Source organism: Salmo salar, chromosome ssa23, assembly GCF_905237065.1.
Source record: "Salmo salar chromosome ssa23, Ssal_v3.1, whole genome shotgun sequence".
NCBI lineage: Eukaryota > Metazoa > Chordata > Actinopteri > Salmoniformes > Salmonidae > Salmo > Salmo salar.
The window spans coordinates 38,351,080-38,371,689 of record NC_059464.1 but is presented as its reverse complement, the minus strand read 5'-3'; the positions used below and the strand labels follow the sequence as shown (position 1 = coordinate 38,371,689).

General features: G+C 45.3%; 1 protein-coding gene across 1 annotated transcript; it reads left to right on the top strand.

Moving 5' to 3' along the window:
- Positions 1-464: 464 nt before the first annotated feature.
- LOC106584567 (peroxisomal succinyl-coenzyme A thioesterase) lies at positions 465-4,401 on the top strand. The gene is made up of 8 exons (XM_014170004.2): positions 465-855; positions 1,544-1,707; positions 2,256-2,375; positions 2,666-2,754; positions 2,875-2,968; positions 3,246-3,326; positions 3,447-3,588; positions 3,836-4,401. Exons 1-8 carry the CDS (start codon positions 669-671, stop codon positions 3,964-3,966), a joined length of 1,008 nt encoding a protein of 335 aa, XP_014025479.2. The 5' UTR covers positions 465-668; the 3' UTR covers positions 3,967-4,401.
- The last annotated feature ends 16,209 nt before the right edge of the window (positions 4,402-20,610 follow it).

Sequence of the window (20,610 nt, the reverse complement as noted above, 5' to 3'; positions counted from 1 at the left end):
AAATAGTTTTTTCCAACCGATCAATCTAAACACAATACCCCACAATGACAAATCAAAAACAGGTTTTTAGAATTTTTTGCAAATGCATTAAAATAAATAAAATATTACATTAACATAAGTATTCAGACCCTTTACTCAGTACTTTGTTGAAGCAACTTTGAAAGCAATTACAGCCTTGAGTCTTTGGGTATGATGCTACATGCTTGGCAACCCTGTATTTGGGGAGTTTCTATTTCATTTTGTTTCAAATCCTCATTTTGGGGATTTAGGAGTTTGCCATGTGAAATCCTTTGTTCTCTCTATGTGTCTCTTTCTGCACGGCCAGGGGGAGAGAGCCTCCTCCAGGAATTTACGACCTGAGATAACAGAACCTGAGAGAGAGAGAGAGAGACTAGCTATACCCAAAAAGGGCCATGACATGAGTCAGCAGAAAGTTTCAGTTAAAGGGTACAGCCTATAATGACCTTCAGACACAAAACAGCCCACATTGTACAGTTCATATACTGGTAACAGGTATTACAATATAGCTATTGCTTTTACCGTGTCAGCAGAAAGTTTCAGTTATAGTTTGTCATCAGAGGAACACAGGCTCAACTTCTCTTCTTTTCTATTATGAGAGTGTCAGAGCATTTGTTTTAGAGGACATTTCCACTACAACAATCTGTGACATGAATTCTGTTCCTGTGTTGACTGTAAAACCATGGAGAGCCCTCTTTGATGAGAAGTTCCATGTGGTTGTGGGGAACTTACCACCGACACAGGAGGTCACACTACATTCTTTACATCAGTCTGAAGACACAGACTACTGGGAGGCGTTTGGGAACTATGTCAGTGATGCTCAGGGAAGGGTCACAGGTGAGATATATTATTTCATCACATCTTTAACCAATATCTAAAGAAACACCTCTAAATTCCAATGGGAAACATTCTGTAATGATGTAATTTTTCCTTTATTCATCTACTTCAAGAATATAGAAAAACAAACATTGCAGGAGATGTATTTGTGTCTGTAAGGAATTTTTTCTATTTTTTAACTAGGCAAGTCAGTTAAGAACAAATTCTTAATTACAATGACGGCCTAGGAACAGTTGGTTAACTGCCTTGTTCAGGGGCACAGCGACAGATTTTTACCTTATCAGCACGGGGATTCGATCTAGCAACCATTCGGATCCTGCCCTGCCATCAGGTATGTTACAGCTATGAGCTACATACAGCTGCCATCAGGTATGTTACAGCTATGAGCTACATACAGCTGCCATCAGGTATGTTAAAGCTATGAGCTACATACAGCTGCCATCAGGTATGTTACAGCTATGAGCTACATACAGCTGCCATCAGGTATGTTACAGCTATGAGCTACATACAGCTGTCATCAGGTATGTTAAAGCTATGAGCTACATACAGCTGCCACCAGGTATATTACAGCTATGAGCTATTTCATATTTTGTGGCACAGAATAACTATATTGAGTATAACTATGTTGAATATGACCATGCTCTCTTGTAGAAACAAACAATAATGTTTTTGTCATGTCATCCTGAAGGTCCCGGACCCTTCCCTGGAGTTTTAGATATGTGGGGAGGTGGTGGCAGCCTGGTGGAATATCGAGCTGCTCTCTTGGCATCCCACGGTTTTGCTGCCATGACGATAATCTACCTCTTCCCAGACCATAAGAAAAACACTACCATTGGCTACCCTTACTTTGAGGTTTGTTTGTCTGCACAATTTTCTTGTGGAAATCATGGTTGATGCACAGCCATTCAGTTTTTCTGTAAGTGTGTGTGTGTGTGTGTATATACTCTATGGGCTAACAACGCTACATAATACCTGTGGTTGTTTGTTTGCTAGCTTGAATCCTTACTGTACCCAATCAGTACTTAATTGAGGCCTTTGGAATCAGGTCAGAGTGTTCCATGAAGGTGGATATCAGCACACTCACCACCATGCTGTCTCACCATGCTGTCTCATGTAGCGCCAGGAAATAAAAGTCCCATGCATCAGATAATTGCTAAATATGAACCCATACCCCCCACACACAATTACCTCTGCACGTCTTATGTCAACATTTCTATCTGAGACTTGTCTTAATCTACAGTATATCTTGTCTGGAGAAAATGTTGATGAATGCAGACATATTGGTGAATTTGCTCATACGAAAGATTGAGCAAATTTGTGCTGCTAAAGACTGATGAAAGAATCCCAAGGACTTTGAGAACAACTCTCATACATATTGTACATCTCATATCTCATCTCAGAATGCTTTCAGACTACCGCAGGATCACCCTCTAGTGGCCACTGACAGAATTGCTCTACTTGGCATTTCCGCTGCTGTCCCAGTGGTTCTATCCATCACCGCCTACTCAAAAACTGTAAAGGTAAGTCCCTATGCAACTCTGTCATTTTTTTGATTTCATGAATAAACACATATACATATTCGCTTGCACCAGACCAAAATGTCACCGAAATACTCACCATCATTGAGTATGCGTATTTTTGGGAATATCACAAAGTTACTTGCCACATTAATATCAGAGAAAAGTTGCATTGTTGTCTATCAGTCCTTTTATTGTGTATATATGTTTCTCTGTCAGGAACATTTGTAGCATTAACACATAAAATGTAGTATTATTATTACGATGACTAAATCTCTGTCTACTCCTTTTAGCCAAGATGTTGTGTTTGCATCAGTGGCACCCATACTGGCCGAATTGAAGCCACCCAGTCCATTGCAGAAGCCTATAGTAGGATAGAAAAGTGAGTTGATACTTAATGTTTTTAATTTATGTGTGTCTCATTACATAGCCTATTTTTTTAAAGAAGAAAAGTACTGTTTGACTTGGTTAAAGGGCATTACCTTTGCCCTCGCATTTGCAGACTGTACAAAAAGGCCTGTCGAGATGAGAAGAATCACATCATCTGGAGGGACGTTTTTCTACCTATTCCTGAAGATATAGACCTGAAAGTAGAAGTAAGATATCTGTTATGTACAGAAAGACCCTTCAGTCCTCTGCTCTTGTTTGGATGATTGTAGTGAGGGAAATGTATCCCACACAGGAGGACAGGATGATAAGGACCTCTAAAAGATTACGCTGGAGAACTCAACCAATACTGGGAACAGTTTCACACTTTCTCCAGTCCTATGATGATCCTCCAGTATCTCACAAGATTGAGGGCTCAGAAGTATTGTTGTGTCTGTCAATATTCAATGTTCAGTTCAGCTCCGTTTTGTTTTATTCTGTCCTCAGATGGGGAGGATAACATGTCCTCTGCTGCTGGTTGTTGGACAAGATGATCAGAATAACGCCACTGTCGAATCAGCTGATGATGTGAGTTACTGTATGCATCATAAATGCTGTTAAAATACAAAAGAACAATGAGTTGAGAAGTCTTTTAGGGAAAATATGAAATGATCCTCGTACTAATCTCCATCCTTTTCTCCTCCTCAGATGAAGCAGATGATGGAGAGAGCAGGCAACAGTAACCTGCTGACCACTCTGTCCTACCCTGGGGCTGGTCACCTGATTGAAATGCCGTATAGTCCCCACTGCAAGGTTTCATCCTTTCTGAAGCCGTTAAGCAGAGAGAGAGGTGCCTTTCGGAAGTCTGATCATTCATGTAGACAGTCTGTGCATAATTAGTTATTGTGCTTTGCCACACCTGATTCAACTAGTCAAGGAATCATCAACCTACAGTTCTATGTTCTTATTATGTTAAGTAAGGCTATTTATGTTACTTGAACATAGCAGTCATTTCATATAGGTCTACATTACACAGTCATAAGAATACCATGTCTCAAATGTCTTAAATCTGAAGCAGTTATTCCAACTTGTTGCAGTGTTGGCACTGTGGGGAGGCCTCACCAAACCTCACGCTGTTGCACAAGAAGACTCATGGGAGAAGATTCTAGGTTTTCTGCGAGAGCATCTCTGTCACAGTGTCAAACCCCATGTTCAGTCAAGATTGTGAGCATTGTCTTACGTCAGGTGGCGTCACTAATACGCACGGGAGAAGGTTTTCTCCGAGAGCATCTCTTCCAGACCGTTGAACCACAGTCTGGATTTTGAGTTCATCAACATACTGTAGAACAAAAATATGCTGAATTGACATTAAGATAGTAACAACCCAGATGCAGTGAAAGTGTACTACAGCATCAACCGCCACATTGAATCATGATAACAATGAAACATTTATTCACACAGATCTCAACTTACTTTTTAATCCTTTATGTACAACTCATGTCACTGAATTCAACATCTATTGTTACCGTACTTATTAAGAATGATAAAATGTACTAATTTATTCCTGATTTCAATATGCTTATGGACACCCTGTTATTAAATGTGTTAAACTACAGTAGAACTATATGACTGATTAGTTGATATTGATGCCATAAAATTAATGGAAACGGAATGCTTCTAAGAATTGTTTTTGCATATGTTACATTTATTGATTTAGCAGACGCTCTTATCCAGAGCAAGATACAGGATTTCATGTGTTGACGCTGGAGAGACGAAGCAGGTACGGGGTGTCAAACATTTAATTAAGAACGGGCATGGAACAAGACAGGAATAGCGTCAGCAAACTAATAATACAGACAAAAAACAATTCAATGCAGCAGCGTGGAGTAGAGCTGGGGAACTGACAAATATACTGCTAAAAAAAATAAAGGGAACACTTAAACAACACAATGTAACTCCAAGTCAATCACACTTCTGTGAAATCAAACTGTCCACTTAGGAAGCAACACTGATTGACAATAAATGTCACATGCTGTTGTGCAAATGGAATAGACAACAGGTGGAAATTATAGGTAATTAGCAAGACACCCCCAATAAAGGAGTGGTTCTGCAGGTGGTGACCACAGACCACTTCTCAGTTCCTATGCTTCCTGGCTGATCTTTTGGTCACTTTTGAATGCTGGTGGTGCTTTCACTCTAGTGGTAGCATGAGACAGAGTCTACAACCCACACAAGTGGCTCAGGTAGTGCAGCTCATCCAGGATGGCACATCAATGCGAGCTGTGGCAAGAAGGTTTGCTGTGTCTGTCAGCGTAGTGTCCAGAGCATGGATGCGCTACCAGGAGACAGGCCAGTACATCAGGAGACGTGGAGGAGGCCGTAGGAGGGCAACAACCCAGCAGCGGGACCGCTACCTCCGCCTTTGTGCAAGGAGGAGCAGGAGGAGCACTGCCAGAGCCCTGCAAAATGACCTCCAGCAGGCCACAAATGTGCATGTGTCTGCTCAAATGGTCAGAAAAAGACTCCATGAGGGTGGTATGAGGGCCGACGTCCACAGGTGGGGGTTGTGCTTACAGCCCAACACCGTGCAGGACGTTTGGCCTTTGCCAGAGAACACCAAGATTGGCAAATTCGCCACTGGCACCCTGTGCTCTTCACAGATGAAAGCAGGTTCACACTGAGCACATGTGACAGACGTGACAGAGTCTGGAGACGCCGTGGAGAATGTTCTGCTGCCTGCAACATTCTCCAGCATGACCGGTTTGGCGGTGGGTCAGTCATGGTGTGGGGTGGCATTTCTTTGGGGGGCTGCACAGCCCTCCATGTGCTCGCCAGAGGTAGCCTGACTGCCATTAGGTACCGAGATGAGATCCTCAGACCCCTTGTGAGACCATATGCTGGTGCGGTTGGCCCTGGGTTCCTCCTAATGCAAGACAATGCTAGACCTCATGTGGCTGGAGTGTGTCAGCAGTTCCTGCAAGAGGAAGGCATTGATGCTATGGACTGGCCCGCCCGTTCCCCAGACCTAAATCCAATTGAGCACATCTGGGACATCATGTCTCGCTCCATCCATCAACGTCACGTTGCACCACAGACTGTCCAGGAGTTGGCGGATGCTTTAGTCCAGGTCTGGGAGGAGATCCCTCAGGAGACCATCCGCCGCCTCGTCAGGAGCATGCCCAGGCGTTGTAGGGAGGTCATACAGGCACGTGGAGGCCACACACACTACTGAGCCTAATTTTGACTTGTTTTAAGGACATTACATCAAAGTTGGATAAGCCTGTAGTGTGGTTTTCCACTTTAATTTTGAGTGTGACTCCAAATCCAGACCCATCATGGGTTGATAAATTGGATTTCCATTGATTATTTTTGTGTGATTTTGTTGTCAGCACATTCAACTATGTAAAGAAAAAAGTATTTAATAAGATTATTTCATTCATTCAGATCTAGGATGTGTTCTTTTAGTGTTCCCTTTATTTTTTTGTGCAGTGTATATGGGAGGAAATTAACAGGTGATAAGTGAGTCCATGTGAGTCCAATAATGCTGATGCGCCTGACGAGGGAAGGCAGGTGTGCGTGATGGATGGCAGGAGTGCGTGATGCAGGGCAACCTGGCGCCCTCAAGCGCCAGGGGGAGGGAAGAGCGGGAGCAGACGTGACACAGGAGCAATTAGGGTTAAGTGCCTTGCTCAAGGGCACATCGGCAGAATATCGGGGATTCAAACCAATGACCGTTCAGGTACTGGTCAAACGCTCTGAACCGCTAAGCTAATTGAAAAATTGTCACTTGCCACATCATCATGATGATGCATTTTGCTTCAACATCATCAGGATGATGCGTTATGCTTCATATGATGCATTTTGCTTCATCATGATGATGTGGCAAGTGACACTTTGCTTCTTCAAAATCCAATATCTTGAGAACTTGACTGCTGACATGCAAAACATTTTGGGACTGTATCAACAGTGGACTAATGAAAAAAAATCAGAAATATACTTTTTGCGTACATTTTTATTTTAAGATCATGTCCAGTCATTAGCAGTTTAATTAACATAAAAATGACAAAAATACAAAAACCAGAAACATGATGCGCAACCATGTATATGTTTAGACAAGAAAATAAATCCTGCTTTCTGTGGAACCAAAGACATCATTGTTTTATCCATGATGATATTTAGCAAAAACAATACATGGAAGCATTCAGTTTACATTCTGCTGACATGCAAAACATTTTGGGACTGTATTAACAGTTGAATAATGTAACAAATACCTAAAGTACACAACTGTGCAACATTTTTGTGGACCCGTTTTGGCCCGTGAGCACTACTTTCAAAACTACTAGTTGAAATGATACAAAACCTTTATAACGCATCTTTTACTTTTTTGTATTTTATTCTGATCCCCATTAGCTGTTGCTGAAAAAGCCACTACACTTCCTGGGGTCCACACAAAACATGACATAATACAGAACATCAATAGACAAGAACAGCTCAAGGACAGAGCAACACAAATTTTAAATAAGAAAAATAGAAAGAAAAAAAAGTTCCAACTGACAGTTACCCACACATCAGTACATATACACTATTCTTCAAAAGTTTGGAGTCACTGAGAAATGTCCTTGTTTTTGAAAGAAAAGCAAATTTTTTGTCCATTAAAATAACATCAAATTGATCAGAAATACAGTGTAGACATTGTTAATGTTGTAAATGACTATTGTAGCTGAAAATGGCTGATTTTCTATGGAATATCTACATAGACGTACAGAGGCCCATTATCAGCAACCATCCCTCCTGTGTTCCAATGGCATGTTGTGCTAGCTAATCCAAGTTTATCATTTTAAAAGGCTAATTGATCATTAGAAAACCCGTTTGCAATTACGTTAGCACAGCTGAAAACTGTCATTCTGATTAAAGAATCAATAAAACTCTCCTTCTTTAGACCAGTTGAGCAAAACACCAATCTCAATGTCAACAGTGAAGAGGAGACTCTGGGATGCTGGCCTTCTAGGCAGAGTTGCAAAGTAAAAACCATATCTCAGACTGGCCAATAAAAATAAAAGATTAAGATGGGTTAAATACACAGACACTGGACAGAGGAACTCTGCCTAGAAGTATCCCGGAGTCGACTTTACACTGTTGACGTTGAGACTGGTGTTTTGCGGGTACTATTTAATGAAGCTGACGGCTAATTTCAAAGCTGTGGCAAGTTTAGCGTTGTCATTTAGCACCTGTTGCTGTTGTAGACGAATTAACCTTGTCACGTGTCTATTTTATGTTTGCTTCTACAGGTAAACCCTGTCAGAACCCATAGTGTTCGGGTAGCCATCCAATGCGTCCTCTTTGTCAGCTAGGAATGTCTCAGTATCGTTTGGCTGACCTGGAATGGGGTCAAAGGTGAGGAAATTCTTCACGGGTTTGTCAAGGTTTCCACACCAAGCGGGCGGAGAGGGTTGGCTTCATCCTGTGGGGAAATTGGGGCCGAAAGGCCAAGAGGAGAAGCCAAGCTTTGGCTTTGTTGGTCAAGAGGCGCCATATTACTCAGTGCCGAATGGCCAAGAGGAGAAGACTGAGGGACACATGAGGGAGGCAAGGTCTGAAACGTATAGTCATCAGTCCTTTGAGTGTCGGGCTCCAGTTGCTTGGATGGGTAGTCACACTGTAGTGCGTGCCCATTCTGAACTTCCTCCAGATGGTACCTAAGGGTTTTATTTTGCTGCATTGCAGAGTCCACTTGAGCGCTTAGAGTACTGATTTTGGACACGTGAGTGTCGCACTTGCTCCTTTCGGTCTCAAACTTATCTGTAATAATTTGCAGATAGAGGTCTTGAGTCAGGAGCGAGAGATTCAGTGATGAGATTTCCTCCGTTTGCTTAGAAATCAATGTTTCCATCTTCATCACCTGAGTTCTCTCATAATTCATTTGGTCAGCGACTTCAATGAGTTCTGCTGATTTGTCATCCAACTTAGTCATTGTGTTCATTAACTGATCATCTTTGGTCTGCAACATGTTGAGTAGAACATTGTTACTTTGAGTAGCGTTCAACAAAACTGCATGCACGTTATCAAGTTGAGCGCGCCTGTTAGTAGATAACTCGTCAGATTTATCTAGTTTGGCGTGGACATGATCGTATTTAGTTTTGGCTAAATTGAGTTGTTCCTGTAGCATACGATTTTGTTCCTGTAGAAGAGAATTTGTTGAAGAGTTTGTGCTTGATCATCGTCATAAGTTTTTGCAAATACATTTAATTTTTCAGTTTTCAAACGCATTTCCATAGCTAGAATACGTTTTCCCTTTTCTGCATTTGTCAATGGTTTCCGGGTTCTCTCCACCTGTCCCTTTATGTTTACCATTACCTGCTCGTGATTCAGCTGTGCACTGCGGTATTGGACTGATGCCAATCTCGGATGGCAAGACATCAGGGCTAGACTGGAGAGAACCTTTACGAGGCCTGCGCCCGATGGTTGATTTTGGTGAGCGTTGTTCGCCATGTCTGCTGTTTTTCCACTAATGGCATAATTAGGGTTGGTATCGCTGATGAGGTCAGAGATCAATCCATTTATGGGTCGGGTGGGTGGGGTCTACCCCTTCCGATAGCTTGCACATTATTAGAACATTTGAAAGGAAAAATGTTATTCCTAATTTTCCAAAGTTTGGTTTTGGAATACGTTGGAAGCTGCAAAGATGATTTTCATCTATTTATAGTCGTTAATGAACCATCAGTACTGTACCAGTAATTTGGGAGTTGGACGTGAATGAATTTGCAAAAGCAAATTGAATTAATTAATCAATGATTATGATTAATCATACCTGGATAGGCTATCGGGGAATTAAACTTTAATTAACACGGGAAGTTGTTCATCTAGGTTACTATTGAAAAGTTTAAAATGTCTCATTTAATCGGAAGAACCTAAAAAGGTATGTTTGACAATTTAACTTATTAAATTGAATGAGACGATGAGATCCTATCAATTGGGATTGTCTGGATTATCATAAAAGTGTAGCCAGTAGTTTAAATGTTAGTTAACATTCACCACTAAGTTCAGCTCTCCCTAAGGCCAAAGCCTCGTGGGATTCCCGCTGGAAGCGGGACTTCCGTCAGTAATGAGGTTTAAGTTTGAGTTTATTTTATTTTTACAGGGACAGTGCACATTAATCAACGTTTTAGTAAGAGTGCCGGTTTTATCCAGCCGAGTGAGTGAGAGAGAGAGAGAGCGAGAGAGACTTTTTAGACTTTTGGTCTTTCTTTAATGAAACATTCTCATTTCATTTAAAACTCACCCCCCCCTCTTAGAAATAAAACCCCAAAATATATCCTGTACTGCATACATGTACCATACTCACCTTTCCAGCTACCACATGATACAAACCAACATCACAATACCCAAAACAATACCCACTCCTACAACCCTATATCCAAAACGTCTTCCCCAGCTATACAGACAGCCCCCCCAACACAACATATCTCCTCAAACATCTCCACACTTTTATCATTTAATAGAACTCAAACTCAACCCTAAGGCGCGCTGAGACCATCCCATTAAACAATAGTAAAGGGTCTGTTATCCCCCCACCTTTGACCAGTTTCCTCCTTGTTAGCCAAATAGCTAACTTTGCCTGAGCAAACAAAAAATTCAACAAAACACATTTGGCCTTCTCCTTACTCGAATACCTGTATCCCATTATAAACACCCCAACAGTAAAAACCTCCCCCAACCTCTCACACAGACATTCCAACAGAGACATTAGTGGCATTAACCTGGTGCACACAGAAAACACATGAATAACAGTTTCTTTCATTTTACAGAAAGGACACTCCTGCCCGACTCCCAGTTCAACCCGTGCCAACCAGCTGTTAGTGGCCAGGGCTCCATGTAGAACCCTCCACTGGAGATCCATTGACCTCTTTGGTACTGGGGGTTTGTAAAGCCACCTCCATCTAAACCCCACCATACACTACGCCCCACATACCCCCTGCCACTGATGTGCCCTCACTCCTTTTCGGCTTCTAATGTTCCTAACCTTAACGCAGAGGTTGTAGAGGTCTTTACCTCCCACCCCTTCAAACTCCCCCAGGCTCGGAGTGTTAAAATCTAAGAAGTCCTCCAGACCCCCTTGCCAGTCTCCAGTCTCTGCCGTCACCTGCAGTGGCGGAAACATTGGTGGCCCCTCTCCCTTTGGCCGCTCAAACATCCCCCTCAGACAGTGCCTCTTGGACCTCCACCAGGAATCTCACCAGCAGCCTAAGAGACGTTATTCCTGTTTGTTGTGCCAAGACATCCGGGGTTTTCCACCCCTCCCCTCCCAGCAGTCGCAGGTCACCCAGGCTTTGTAAACCCCCTGCCATCAGTTGCCTCTGCAGGGTGGCCGACTGAACCAATCTCAAAGGGATGGCTGGGTTGTGGAAGATAGGCCCCTCCCACACCCACAGCCCAGGCTCCACACCCCCTTCTCGTGTGGGCCTTAGCAGCTGCCAGGCCCTCAGCATTGCAGAGTAGAAATCTGAAAGACCTGCTGTACTCAGCCTCTCCAGCTTCATGAGGAACAGCTGCCGGTCCAACCCTAATCTGCCAGCTCTCCTCAGCAGCGCGCATGCTGGTTCCCTCCTTCCCTTTAGCCGGAAGGCAGCCATCCTGCTCTCCAGTTCCACCAGGCCCTGTCCTCCTTTGTGGATGGTCATGTACAACACTGCCGCCATCAGCCAGTGATGGCCCGACCAGAAGAAGTCCACCAGCTTGCGTTGCAGGTCTGCGAGCAAACTGGCGGGGGGGGTTGAGGACAGCCAGTTTATGCCACAGGAAAGATGCCACCAGGTTGTTAATTATCAGCACCCTCCCTCTATATGACACTTGGGACAGTAGCCACCTCCACCTGGCCAGTCTTGACACCACTGCCTTTGACAGCCCCTCCCAGTTCTTCCTGACCCACTTCTCCGAGCCCAGGTACACCCCCAACAATTTAAGCCCTTCACAACCCCACTGCAATCCCCCTGGAAGCAGAGGAGGAGCCCTATCCACCCATGCCCCACATAACAGAGCTTTGCTTTTGCCCCAGTTTACCTTAGCTAATGAAGCTCCCTCGTACACCTTCAGACTGGTCTCTAGTGCCTGCATATCTTGACCATCACAGAAACATAATCTGCATATGCTGACACTACTATTCCTGTCACCACATCCATGCCTGTCCAGCACAATCCCTGCAGTCTCCTGCGTAGCAGTCCTAAAAAAGACTCAAATGCTAGTGTGTATAACTGCCCAGATAGAGGGCATCCTTGTCTTATGCCCCGTCTCACCCAGACTGGCCTACTGAGCCCCCGTCCCACCTTAACCATACATGACGCCCCAGCATACAACAGCTTCACACATGTCAAAAAACTCTTCCCAAACCCCAGTGTCAGAAAGAATATATACATCTAAACAGTTTCTGAAGGTAAACCTTTACACACTGTTGTGAGCCACTTCCTCAACCTAAACCGTTTCTTGGGTGAGAGGACACCATGCCCCTCATTTTTCATAGCATGTTGTACTGATCTTACACATTTTCTCGGATCAGAAAAAAAAGCCACAAGATTAACTTTTTCCCTTTGGTCTCATTCAGGAACCTTGTCAGTTCTCTCAACGTGTACTTAGACCCCTCTGCTTGACTGGCTGTCAGCTCCGGGCCCATTGAAGAGGAGTCTGAAAAAAATAACTCCTCATCCTCTTCCTCAGACTCACTTTCCTCCTCATCTCTATCTCCCACCCTGACCACCTGCCCTTCCTCTCTCGTCAGGGCATCCCCCACAGCAACAGGCAAAGTTTCCATGATGCCTTTGACCACACCCTTTTTCCTTTTCTGCTTGACACCCTCCTCCCCTCCCCCTAGTCTCTTACACTTCCCCACTGTACTCTCCTCATCCACTAGCATAACCTGACTAGACCCAGCATCATCTACACCACCCTCCATAGCATAACTAGGCCCAGCCTCCGCTACCCCACCATCTCTAGCCTGACTGGACCCAGCCTCCGCTACCCCACCATCTCTAGTCTGACTAGGCCCAGCCTCCACTATACCACCATCCATAGTCTGACTAGACCCAGCCTCAGCTACCCCAACATCTCTAGCCTGACTAGGCCCAGCCTCATCTACAACACCATCCCTGGCATGACTAGGCCCAGCCTCTGCTGTCTGCATCTCATTACCCCCTGCACTTTGACCTCGATTTCCCCCACTGGCGCTTGTACCCTCACTTTGTCTACGGCCTTTATGTGTGCACGCAAAGCTCTTATGCCCCAAATCCCCACACTCAAAACACCGTAGACTATCTGTGCTGGCAAACCCTGCATAGAGCCCCTCCCCATGCCTCACTTTAAAATGCACATTTAGCTGTTGCTCATTGTTATTCAGAAACATAAACATTTGCCTCCGGAATGAAAGAACGTGCTTAACGGCATCTGCCTGAATACCTGCCGACAGTACACGAAAACCACTAGCAAACTTACCAAAACGACTCAGCACTTTCCTGAATTGAACATCCAAAATAAACGGAGGCAAATTTGCAACAACCACTCTTGTCGAAGGGGTAGAGAGAGGTGAAACTGGCACCAACACATCCCTTACAAATATTCCGCTAGCAATTAGCCTACCAACCAAATTTGCTCTTTTCAGGAACACAACCACAGCTTTGTTCATTCTAGAAGCAGAATGTATTAATTCAGCTCCTACCTGTTCACCGACCTTGAGCAGAACCTCCTCCACCTTAACTCCATTCTCAGGAACACACCTGAATCCATGCCGTGTCGACAGCGTCTCCTCCGCGCTAGGCTGAGAAGCCAATATATTTCTTTAACATTCTGGGTTATACACACAGATCTCAACTTAGTGTTTAGTCCTGTAATGAAGTGCATACTGGCGGCAGAGAAGTCAGGTGCAGGAGAGCGAAAACTGATTAACAACGGTGTCGTTTAATAAACATACACCACCATCAACAGAACAACACATGAAATGGGTCAAACAAAACCCGGTAATCACCAGCGTACCGTGCACAAGCACTACATGAAACTATTACGGACAAAGACATGGGGGGACCAGAGGTGTAAATACACAACATGTAATTGATGGAATTGGAACCAGGTGTGATGGAAGAAAAGACAAAACCAATGGAAAATGAAAAGTGGATCGGCAATGGCTAGAAGGTCGGTGACGTCGACCGCCAAACGCCGCCTGAACAAGGAGAGGGACCAACTTCGGCAGAAGTCGTGACAGTACCCCCCCAACGCACGGCTCCAGCTGTGCGTCGACATCGGCCTCGGGGACGACCGGAGGGCGAGGCGCAGGGCGATCCGGACGAAGATGGTGGAACTGCTGCAGCATTGAAGGGTCCAACACGTCCTTGACCAGAACCCAGCACCTCTCCTCCGGAGCGTACCCCTCCCATTCCACGAGATACTGAAGGCCCCTCGCCCGACGCCTCGAATCTAGTAAGGAGTGAACGGAGTTCGCCGGGACCCCCCCGATGTCCAGAGGGGGCGGAGGAACCTCCCGCACCTCAGACTCCTGCAGCGGGCCAGCCACCACCGGCCTGAGGAGAGACACATGGAACGAGGGGTTAATACGGTAATCGGGTGGAAGCTGTAACCTATAACAAACCTCATTCACTCTCCTCAGGACTTTAAATGGGCCCACAAACCGCGGACCCAGCTTCCGGCAGGGCAGGCGGAGGGGCAGGTTTTGGGTCGAGAGCCAGACCCGGTCCCCCGGCGCATCACGGCCTGCTGAAGGTGAACACGGACAGCTTCCCATGTCGCCTGAACCAGTCGTCCACCGCAGGAACCTTGGTCTGACTCTGATGCCAAGGAGCCAGTACCGGCTGGTACCCCAGTACGCACTGGAAGGGAGAGAGGTTAGTGGAGGAGTGGCAAAGCGAGTTCTGTGCCATCTCGGCCCAGGGCACGAACGCCGCCCACTCCCCCGGCCGGTCCCGGCAATAGGACCGCAAAAACCCGCCCACATCCTGGTTCACTCTCTCCACCTGCCCATTACTCTCGGAGTGAAACCCTGAAGTAAGGCTGATCGAGACCCCCAGATGTTCCATGAATGCTTTCCAGACCCTAGACGTGAACTGGGGACCCCGATCAGACACTATATCCTCAGGCACTCCGTAGTGCCAGAAGACGTGTGTAAAAAGGCCTCCACTGTCTGTAGGGCCGTAGGGAGACTGGGCAGAGGGAGGAGACGATAGGACTTAGAGAAACGATCCACAACGACCAGGAACGCGGTGTTATCCTGTGAGGGTGGAAGATCAGTCAGAAAATCCACCGACAGGTGCGACCAAGGCCGCTGTGGAACGGGTAAGGGGTGTAGCTTACCTCTGGGCAGGTGCCTAGGAGCCTTACACTGGGCGCACACCGAGCAGGAGGAAACATAAACCCTCACGTCCTTAGCCAAGGTAGGCCACCAGTATCTCCCGCTCAAACAGCGCACTGTCCGACCGATCCCAGGATGACCAGAGGAGGGTGACGTGTGGGCCCAATAGATCAACTGGTCACGAACAGCAGACGGGACATACAGACGACCAGCGGAACACTGGACGGGAGCGGGCTCTGCACGTAATGCCTGCTCAATGTCCGTGTCCAGCTCCCACACTACCGGCGCCACCAGGCAGGAGGCGGGGAGTATGGGAGTGGGTTCCATGGGCCGCTCCTCTGTGTCATACAGCCGGGACAATGCGTCTGCCTTCACGTTCTGGGAGCCTGGTCTGTAGGAAAGGGTAAACACAAAACGGGTGAAAAACATGGCCCACCTTGCCTGGTGAGGGTTCATTCTCCTCGCTGCCCTTATGTACTCCAGATTGCGGTGGTCAGTCCAGATGAGAAAGGGGTGTCTAGCCCCCTCAAGCCAATGTCTCCACCACTTCAAGGCCTTGACGACAGCCAACAGCTCCCGGTACCCCACGTCATAGTTTCGCTATGCCGGGCTGAGCTTCTTCAAGAAGAAGGCTCAGGGGTGGAGCTTCGGTGGCGTACCCGAGTGCTGAGAGAGCACAGCTCCTATCCCAGCCTCGGACGCGTCCACCTCCACTATGAACGCCAAAGAGAGATCCGGATGGGCCAGAACGGGAGCCGAGGTAAACAGACCCCTCAGGTGACTAAAAGCCCTGTCCGCCTCAGCTTACCACTGCAAGCATACCGGGCCCCCTTTCAGCAGTGAGGTAATGGGAGCTGCTACCTGACCAAAACCCCAGATAAACCTCCGGTAGTAGTTGGCAAACCCTAAGAACCGCTGCACCTCCTTTACCGTGGTGGGAGTCGGCCAATTACGCACGGCTGCAATGCGGTCACTCTCCATCTCCACCCCTGAGGTGGAAATGCGATACCCTAGGAAGGAGACGGACTGCTGGAAGAACAGGCATTTCTCAGCCTTGACGTACAGGTCATGCTCCAACAGGCGACCAAGCATCCTGCGCACCAGGGACACATGCTCGGCGTGTGTAGCGGAGTATATCAAAATGTCATCAATATACACCACTACACCCTGCCCGTGCAGGTCCCTGAAAATCTTGTCTACAAAGGCTTGGAAGACTGATGGCGCATTCATCAACCTGTACGGCATGACGAGGTACTCATAGTGCCCTGAGCTGGTACTGAAAGCCGTCTTCCACTCGTCTCCCTCCCGGATACACACCAGGTTGTAAGGGCTCCTGAGATCTAGTTTGGTGAAGAAGCGCGCCCCGTGCATTTACTCAATCGCTGTGGCTATGAGCGGTAGCAGGTAACTATACCTCACAGTGATCTGATTCAGACCCCGATAGTCAATACACGGGCGCAGACCTCCCTCCTTCTTCTTCACAAAAAAGAAACTCGAGGAGGCGGGTGAAGTGGAGGACCGAATGTACCCCAGACGCAGGGATTCAGAGACATATGTTTCCATAGCCTCCATCTCCACCTGTGAGAGGGGATACACATGACTCCTGGGAAGTGCAGCGTCTACCAGGAGATCTATTGCAAAATCGCCCCGTCGATGAGGTGGTAATTGAGTCGCCTTCTTTTTGGAGAAGGCGAGAGTCAAATCGGGATATTCAGGGGGAATGCGCACGGTGGAGACCTGGTCTGGACTCTCCACCGTAGTAGCACCAACGGAAACCCCTAAACATCTCCCTGAGCACTCTCGCAACCACCCCGTGAGAGCCCTCTGTGGCCAAGAAACAATGGGGTTATGAAAAGTTAACCAGGGTAGGCCCAGCACCACAGGAAAAACGCAGGAGAGTCAATAAGGAAGAGACTAAGTATTGTTTTTGCAAATGTTACATTTTAGTCATTTAGCAGATGCTCTTATCCAGAGCGAGTTACAGGAGCAATTAGAGTTAAGTGCCTTGCTCAAGGGCATATCGACAGAATCTCGGGGATTCAAACCAACGACCGTTCAGTTTCTGGTCCAACGCTCTGAACCACTAAGCTACCTGAAAAAGTGTCACTTGCCACATCATCATTATGATGCATTTTGCTTCAACATCATCAGGATGATGCGTTATGCTTCATCTGATGCATTTTGCTTCATCATGATGATGTGGCAAGTGACACTTTGCTTCTTCAAAGTCCAATATCCTTAAAACTTGACCGCTGACATGCAAAACATTTTGGGACTGTATCAACATACTATTGTTTTGGAGTGGATTTTTCTCTACCAAATTTAAGCACTTACAAATGTATAACATATTGTATGATTTGGAATTCTAACATATCATACTAATTGCAGGATTTAAAAAAAAAATGGATGGCGAAGTACACAATTGTGCGACATTTTTGTGTATCCGTTTTGGCTCGTGAGCACTACTTTCAAAACTAACGGCTGAAATTATACAAAACCTTTATAAAGCTTTTACTTTTTTGTATTTTATTCTGATCCCCATTAGCTGTTGCTGAAGCAGCCACTACACTTCCTGGGGTCCACACAAAACATGACATAATACAGAACATCAATAGACAAGAACAGCTCAAGGACTGAGCAACACAAATTTTAAATAAGAAAAATAGAATGAAAAAAAAGTTCCAACTGACAGTTACCCACACATCAGTACATATACAGTATCTTTCAAAAGTTTGGAGTCACTTAGAAATGTCCTTGTTTTTGAAAGAAAAGCAAATTTTTTGTCCATTAAAATAACATCAAATTCATCAGAAATACAGTGTAGACGTTGTTAATGTTGTAAATGACTATTGTAGCTGAAAATGGCAGATTTTTTGTGTAATATCTACATAGGCATACAGAGGCCCATTGTCAGCAACCATCACTCCTGTGTTCCAATGGCACGTTGTGTTAGCTAATCCAAGTTTATAATTTGAAGAGTCTAGTTGATCATTAGAAATTAAGTTAGCACAGCTGAAAACTGTTGTTTATGATAAAATAAGCAATAAAACTGGCCTTCTTTCAACCAGTTGAGCAAAACACCAGTCTCAATGTCAACAGTGAAGAGGAGACTCCGGGATGCTGGCCTTCTAGGCAGAGTTGCAATTTAAAAGCCATATCTCAGACTGGCCAATAAAAATAAAAGATAAAGATGGGCAAAAGAACACAGACACTGGACAGAGGAACTCTGCCTTGAAGACCAGCATCCCGGAGTCGACTTTTCACTGTTGATGATGAGACTGGTGTTTTGCGGGTACTATTTAATGAAGCTGCCAGTTGTGAGGCGTCTGTTTCTCAAACTAGACACTCTAATGTACTTGTCCTCTTGCTCAGATCTTCAGATTTTTGGCAATTTCTCACATGGAATAGCCTTCATTTTTCAGAACAAGAATAGACTGACGAGTTTCAGAAGAAAGTTCTTTGTTTCTGGCCGTTTTGACCCTTTAATCAAACCCGCAAATGCTGTTGCTCCAGATTCTCAACTTGTCTAAAGAAGTTCAGTTTTATTGCTTCTTTAATCAGGAAAGTTTTGCCAGTGACAGATTATGGTCAGTAATGCTGTATCAAAGGCTACACTGAAAGTCTTTGTCCTCAGGCCTGGAGGGAAGCCAAAGTAATTCCGCTACCCAAGAGTGGCAAAGAGGCCTTCACTGGTTCTAACAGCAGACCTATAAGCTTGCTGCCAGCTCTTAGCAAACTGTTGGAAAAAATGGTGTTTGACCAAATACAATGCTATTTCTCTGTAAACAATTTAACAACAGACTTTCAGTATGCTTATAGAGAAGGGCACTCAACATGTACTGCACCAACACAAATGACTGATGACTGGTTGAAAGAAATTGATAATAGAAGATTGTGGGAGCTGTAATGTTGGATTTCAGTGCAGCCTTTGATATTATTGAGCATAACCTGTTGTTGAAAAAACGTATGTGTTATGGCTTTTCAACCTCTGCCATATCGTGGATTCAGAGCTATCTATCTAATAGAACTCAAAGTGTTTTCTTTAATGGAAGCTTCTCTAATGTCAAACATGTAAAGTGTGGTGCACCGCAGGGCAGCTCTCTAGGCCCTCTACTCTTTTCTATTTTTACCAATGACCTGCCACTGCCATTAAACAAAGCATGCGTGTCCATGCATACTGATGATTCATCCATGTACGCATCAGCACACACAGCTAATGAAGTCACTGAAACCCTTAACAAAGTGTTGCAGTCTGTTTTGGAATGGTTGGCCGGTAATAAACTGGTCCTGAGCATCTCTAAAACTAAGAGCATTGTATTTGGTTCAAATCATTCCTTTAGTTCTATACCTCAGCTGAATCCGGTAACGAATGGTGTGGCTGTTGAACAAGTTGAGGAGACTAAATTACTTGGTGTTACTTTATATTGTAAACTGTCATGGTCAAAACATATAGATTCAATGGTTGTAAAGAAGGGGCTGGCCCAGAACAGCTGCAGCTGGCCCAGAACAGAGCGCCACATTTTGCTCTTAATTGTAATCAGAGGGCTGATATAAATACTATGCATGCCAGTCTCTCTTGGCTAAGAGTTGAGGAGAGACTGACTGCATCTGTCACAGTATCCACAGAAAATGGTGCCCCTCCTCGGCCGGGCGGTGCTCGGCGGTCGTCGTCGCCGGTCTACTAGCTGCCGCCGATCTGTGTTTCTGTGTTCATTGTGTTTTGTCTGTCTAGGTCCGCACCTGTTGTCATTTCTGTCATTAGTGGGGGGGTATTTAGTTTGTTCCTTTGGGGTTGTGTGTTGTGCGGGATTGTTTGTTTGTCAGCGGGTTTACGCTGTGGCCGTGTCTTCTCTATCGTTTTTATATTGGAGGATTTATTTTCTCGCCGGGCTGCGCCCCGTGCGTGATTTTCCCTTTGTGGATTGCCTGTTTCCCTTTTGGGTATTGTGCACTCCCAGTGCCTTTTGATCACCTAGTGTTTGGGTGTGAATAAACTTCGAGCTACTGGACGATATCTCCTGCATTTGACTCTACTCCTTCCTCCTGCCCTAAGTACCCGTGACAGCATCACTTCTTCTTTTTATAAGAAACATTCATGTGTTGAAAATCCCAATTTTTTTCTACAGTCAACTTACACACAGCTCTGACACACACACTTATCCCACCAGACATGCCACAAGGTCTTTTTTCACAGTCCCGAAATCCAGAACAAATAGAGCCCTAATTGCATGGAACTTCCTTCCATCTCATATTGCTCAAATAAGCAGCAAACCTGGTTTCAAAAATCAGATAAAGCAACACCTCGTGGCACAACGCTTCTCCCCAATTTGACCTAGGTAATTTGTGTGTATGCATTGATACGTAGGCTACGTATGCTTTTGAAAATAAAAAATTGTTGTTCTGTCCTTGAGCTGTTCTTGTCTATTGATGTTCTGTATTATGTCATTCTGTATTATGTTTCATGTTTTGTGTGGACCCCAGGAAGAGTAGCTGCTGCTTTTGCAACAGCTAATGGGGATCCTAATAAAA